At 51.7% G+C, this 6,000-nt stretch overlaps 1 protein-coding gene across 1 annotated transcript in view; it reads left to right on the top strand.

Moving 5' to 3' along the window:
* Positions 1 to 1,439: 1,439 nt before the first annotated feature.
* Positions 1,440 to 6,000, top strand: part of PLCXD3 (phosphatidylinositol specific phospholipase C X domain containing 3) — a 235,152-nt gene continuing 230,591 nt past the window's right edge. The window contains exon 1 of the mRNA XM_075543014.1: positions 1,440 to 1,542. Coding sequence (XP_075399129.1) covers positions 1,440 to 1,542 — 103 coding nt within the window. The remainder of the gene's footprint in view (positions 1,543 to 6,000) is intronic.

The raw sequence follows: 6,000 nt of genomic DNA, 5'->3' as shown, positions 1-6,000 counted from the left end.
ATTGCCTTTCATTCATCAGTTGCCTGAGGACAGAAGGATCTACAACTGCTGGGCGAAGGAATCAAATAAAACCAAACAAAACCAAGCAAAAGGAACAAAACACAACCAAACCGGTGGCTACTCCTGAATTCTGACCGAATCCATGGCCACCTGGTGCCTGTGAGATTAGAACTCTGCTCCATCCTGTTTACAATGGTTGTGAGTTTTTTTTGGCCTGAGCACCAGGCCATTCTTCTGCGATCCTTCTGGGTGGAGTCCAATTCTAACCTGCTCGAGTAGCCATCAGCTTAACCATGTGTGCAGCCCAGAGAGCATTTCTACATTCTCTGGGTTGCAAAGGCCCAGACCACTTTGACTCCATCATTTGCACATTCACAATCATGCCACCACTGACCCATGGCCTTTGGAAAACTGGATTCCTCGCCTGTTTCTCAAGGCAGCGCAGGTGGACCAAGACTGTTTTTGAAGGCACAGTGAGTGAGTGGCTTCTCTATGTCTCAAGAGGTACATCTCTCTAGTATGTACGCCAAGGAATAAAAATTCAGACAACCATTGCAATTCAGATCCATTGCATCAAATTTGAGCCTTGTCCTCAGTGCAATAGAAATGACAGAGAGCCCGTAGGTAGTTTTAGCCACAGGAATAGGAAGAGTTTTCATGATTGGGGGAATGAAGGGACTGAAGAGCTTCCTTAGTGAAATGTCTGGAGCAGGATACCAGGGTCAAGTAAGAACCTCCTTCAATTCATTATCTTTGCTGGCAGAGCCCTTATAAATGACTCCAATAAAACCCACCCCTTTATCCCAATCCACCCTGGGGGGTGAGATGGGGCAAGGTAAATAACCCCCTGTAGTTTATTCACAGGAAAGCCTCCTAGGAATGGCCCCTCCTGAAAGCCTGCTTGAGAGTGAGCTTCCAGGGAAGTGTTAGCACCCCAAAGTTGTAAGATTTGGGGTTCCACCACAAAGCTGTCTTTGATGCAAACAGGGCCAGGAAGTCACAGCCAAGGGCAGATCAGCTTGGGTCGCCCAAGTTTTGGGTCTCTTTAATCATCCAGGCATCACAGGAGGTCAAAGGGAAGCTGCCCAATGGCAAGGCCAGGCCCAGGTGCCCGCGGAGGCTCGGAGGGGAGCTGAGAGTCTGGGAGGGAGGGAGGGAGGGGAGAGCGGCGGCGCGAGCTCCGTGCGGACGTCAGGAACAAAAGCTCCGGTGGCGGAGTCTGGCTGGCGGCGGCGCTCGGGGGAGCATAGGGTGTTTTGAATAATTACTGAAATTAGCATGTGTCTGCGCCATCCTGTGGGTGTGGCGCAGAGCGGAGTGTAAACTCGAGCGCGGCTGGAGCAAACAGTGGATTAGCAGCAGCAGCCGGCCGGCCAGCCCGCCCGCCAGCCCGCCAGCCCCGGAGTGCGGAGCCGCGTGCCCTACGCCCCACCAGCACCATGGCCTCGTCCCAGGGGAAGCCGGAGCTGACCTTCGCGGACTGGATGGCAACTCTGCCCGAGAGCATCCACAGCGTCCCCCTCACCAATTTAGCCATTCCAGGTAGGCGCGCGGACGCTGGCCGCGGGGCGCTGCCCCTGCCCCGCCCTGCCTTCCCGGCCACCAAGTGGGAACTTGCCGGGGTGCCCGCGGGAGACGAACTCGCCTCCGGGGTCGGGGTCGGGGAGTGCGCACCGCCGGCTGCCCGGCCTTCGTCCCCGTGCTGGGGACCCTGGCGCCCAGCGTCAAGGTGACTGGCTGCCTTCCCCCTGGCCGGCTGGGGCAGCAGGCTGTCGGCGCAAGGCTGGGGCGCGCTGATGCCTGGTGCCCCCTCCCCAGATTTCCCCGCAGATTTGGGGCGTGAAGGGGAGAGGGGGGGCAGGAGATGTCTGGGTCTGGGAAGTGAGGGTGCGCGGTCAGCGCAGGCTGCTGCCCTGGGGGGCAGGGTGGGGGTTGGGGGCTCCTCTGTGGCGCGAGGGCACCAGCCCTGGCAGGGCATTGAGCGGATTGGTAGGTTTCTCGGTGGGTACCACCTAGGGTCATTCATCTTCGCCGCCAGTCTCCTTTCAAGAGACAAAGCGCATCCTGAAGAAGAGCGATGAAAGTTCAGCAACTGGCGGCGGCGGCGGCGGCGTGATCGCTGCCCTTGACCCGGAGGGGAAGGGGGCGCAGGGCGGGAGGCAGCGCTTTCCCGGCGGCTTGGCCCCCGAGGGCCTGACTGATCTGAGTGGCCGCTGACCAGAGCCGCAGGCGGCCGGGGTGCGCTGTGGGAGCGAGTAGCCCCGGGTCCGGAAGGCAAAGCCCTGCTGCCAGCCGGGCTGTCACTGTGTTAGGTGCTCTGGCCAGAAGCCGGCGGGGGGGATGTTCTGAGCAGCGGCAGTCCGGCGGTCAGAGGGACAGGGTAGGCAAAGGTGACTGGCCGGTGTCCAGCCAGCCTACCACAGGAGGCGAGAACAAAGCGGAGAAGAAATCCGGGGTTCAAGAGACTTCATGGCGTGCGCGACTTCAACCCAAGGACCCCGCAGGTTTCTGGAATTGGAGCGCGCAATGGCCTACGGTTCAGGTTTCTGGAGGGAGGGTCGTTTCAGATTAGCTAAGGACAGTGACAGCTGGTGACACAACCAAACCTTGTTACCAATTTGAGGATGCAATTGAGCTGAGTGAGCAGCTGACTGGTAGTCAGTCCCCCATCCCAGATGAGCCTGGTTGTCAAGTTCCACCTGGGGTGAGCTCCCTCTTGATCCACCCTGTCCAGCGCCCCCTCTCAGCCGCCGGGAAAACATACAGAAGCAGGACATTTCAAGGGGCTCTGATCAGTCACTCAAATCCATGATCCTTAGTCAATTGGATGCTTGCCAGTCGTCCCTGCCAACATGGGCTGCTCTCGGAGCCCTGCCCCTGGGAGGGCTGGTTTCCATTCCTTCTTCTCCAACAGGTAGATCCCTGAAGATCTAGGGATCCCCAGGGGAAAGAACAGCCCAGCGTCTCCACTCTGCACTCGCCCAGCTACCTGGGTGAACCTGGGAATTGCTCTTTTGAAGTTTGAAGGAGACAGTAAAAAGTACATAACTTTGTTGGCAAAATTCCACTCCCACTTTCATAGGTGTTCCTACCCTCCAGTCTTCATCCCTTTGTGTCTGATTTTTGGACAGCCACAACATGTGTGCACACAGGGACAGGAAGAAGGGCAAAGACTGTGTGGCCAGTCTTCTGGCAGGGGACTCTCCAGGGATGCAGGGATTTCAGGGGGTTTACATACACCCCGTTCGTTCTCAGAGGGCTACCATGACACCATGTTATGTTGCTGGAACTCTTCACCAGTTTGAGTGTGGTAAAGATATATAGCAACTTTTCTGGGTCTCTTCTGCATTCTTCACCAGTGCAATTCAGGGACATTTGTTCTGCTGATCATGTCGGTTCACCGTCCCCATTATTCATTTCCCAAAATTCTCCTCACCCTTAACAGAGGAGCAGCATCCCCTAAGAAGTGATTTCTCCCACCCCTTCACCCTTCCGCTTCTTCCCAACTGTGCCGCCGCCAAAACCAAACTCACTACCATCGAGTTGAAACTGACGCCTGGTGATCCTGTAGGACAGGGTAGAATTGCCCCTGTGAGTTTCTGAGACAGTACCTCTACTGGAGTAGAAGCCATGTCCTTCTCCCAGGGAGCAGCTCGTGGTTTCCAATTGCTGACCTTACAGTTAGCGGCCCCAGTGAGCAGCCATTAGGGCAGCAGGCTCCCCTAACTGCCTCTGGTAACCACGTAATGAACTTTGGTCTCTATACGCTTGTCTGTTCTAGATATTCCAAAAAAGAAGACGTCACTTGTAAAGCTCTGCTGTGTACACCCAGGCATGGCTCACAGAATCCTTCTAACAATCCTGTGCAGTGGCCAGGACTGGTACAATTATCTCCAATTTACCGATGAGAATGTGGAGTCATAGTGAAAGCAAATGATCTTCAGTTAAGTGATCCACGCCCTAAACTAGATCTTAAGGAAGCTCTCCAACAATTTTGGAGGGAAAAGCTTTGGGGTTTGTATCTGAATTACCTGTCAGCAACAAGTATTAGCCAGGGTGAAGGGACAAGGAATTAAGCATTAGCAAGAGCAGAACAACTCTCCTCCCGATGGGATTTGCTATTGATCAAAATTCTAGTTTTCAAACTGAATATCTGAAGATAGTGACTTTGATATTCTGGTGGACTTATAGAAGAGATAATATATATAGATACACACACACACACAGTGGGGCATTGTAGGAACGGACTTCCCAACCCTTCAGAGTTTTATACACAAAGTTGATCCCCCACAAAATCTCCCCTTTGTACCCCAACACCTCTAAAACATATCTCACCAAGTCTGTCACCCCTGAATTACTTCCTGATTCTATAAAAATAGATTTGCTAGGTTCAATCTTACAAAACGAGGTCTGAAATCATCTTCTTTGGTACCCGTCTACAGTATTTAATGGTGAGAATTTTTGGAGGAAAAAGTCAAACTTCAATAGAGAAGACTAATTGGAGACTATTAAACACTAATGGAATAATTGCCTTAAAATCATGCTAATAGCTTCCTGGCTGCTCCATGTTTACTTGGCCAGGTGCTACAGCGTGAATTACGTAATTATCTCCACCACAGCAAACCACTCCTGGCGCACCACACAAGTGTTTCTGTTGAAGAGGAACTGCGGCTCAGACTTCCTCACAATCTCAGGTTTTCTTAGGTGAAGCAACCGGAAAGGGAAAAGCTGCCCAGATTACCAAGTCCTATCAGAAGGAACAAGCTCCAGGTGTGTAATATCTCCCATCACCAGCGCAGCTCCGTTACTTTACAGATCCTGTTTCCCGAAAGTAAGACATCCCCCGAAAATAAGACCTACTTATAGTTTTGACTTTTACTGAAATAAAAGGCATCCCCCCCAAAAATAAGACTTCCCTGAAAACAAGCCCCCCGAAGTTACCATGATTCTGAACTCTGGCCCATAGCTTCAGGCGCCGCCATGCACTTCACTGTTGGCTGTAGAGCAGCCAGAGGAGACAGGAAGTGCGAGGTCTCTGTTAATAAAACAGTAAACGTGTGCCGTATTCTTCTGCATGGAAAACTAAGACGTCCCTTGAAAATAAGACCTAGCGCATCTTTGGGAGCAGAAATTAATATGAGATACTGTCTTATTTTCAGGGAAACAGCGTAATTCTTAAGTGTTTGCAACATAAAAGCTTTGAGAACCCCTTTACTGGGTGGCTGCTTTGTGTTTAAATGTCTTCTTGATTTGATGTTGACTGGGATGAGAAATTGAGTCAGTCCCTGGTATTGGTTAGGATCCCTGGTGCCACAGTGTTATGCTTTGGGCTTCTAACTATAGGTTCAGCAGTTCAAAACCATTAGCTGCTCCTAACGAGGAAGATGAGTCTTTCTGCTGTTCTAGAGAGTTACATTCTCAGAAACTCAGAGAGGCAGTTTCTACCGTGCCCGAGGGGGCCCCTGTGAGGCAGCATCCACTTGATGGCAGTGAGCTTGTTTTGGGTGAGTTTGCCATTGGTTATTTGACTCTCCGTGTATTTTCCAGAGCACTGGCACTGCCAGAATACAGTTACCATGATGTCATGCTCCTTTATCATCTCCCAGCCAATGGCATCCAACTAATTTGCCCTCAATACATCTTTGGGTAACAGGGTGCTGGCACTTAGCTTATAAATACTGCTTCTTTTCACCAGAGGAAGGTGAGAGATGATAAACCAAGAAGGACACAGGAAGTCCAAGTGCATCATTCTGATCAAGGGCAGTGTGATGGATTTTCTGGGTCTTTGAAGTCAAATTCTACCTCAGTAATCATGGTGGCTCCAGGATCATTTTAAAGCTCCATCAAGGGGTAAGCAAGGTGCTGCTGGACTTGGGCAAGGGGTTGTGATGGAAAGGTGTTTGCAATCTGAACGTGTTCAAAATTAAATGATCAGAAGGGCGTTCCGCTGTTGGATGAGTGTCTTCATGTATTGCAGTAAATTAACCATCAGTAGTGAGA

Source organism: Tenrec ecaudatus, chromosome 2 (genome assembly GCF_050624435.1).
Source record: "Tenrec ecaudatus isolate mTenEca1 chromosome 2, mTenEca1.hap1, whole genome shotgun sequence".
Classification (NCBI taxonomy): Eukaryota; Metazoa; Chordata; class Mammalia; order Afrosoricida; family Tenrecidae; genus Tenrec; species Tenrec ecaudatus.
The sequence above is the reverse complement of the archived record's forward strand: the minus strand, read 5'-3'. Positions and strand labels throughout refer to the sequence as shown.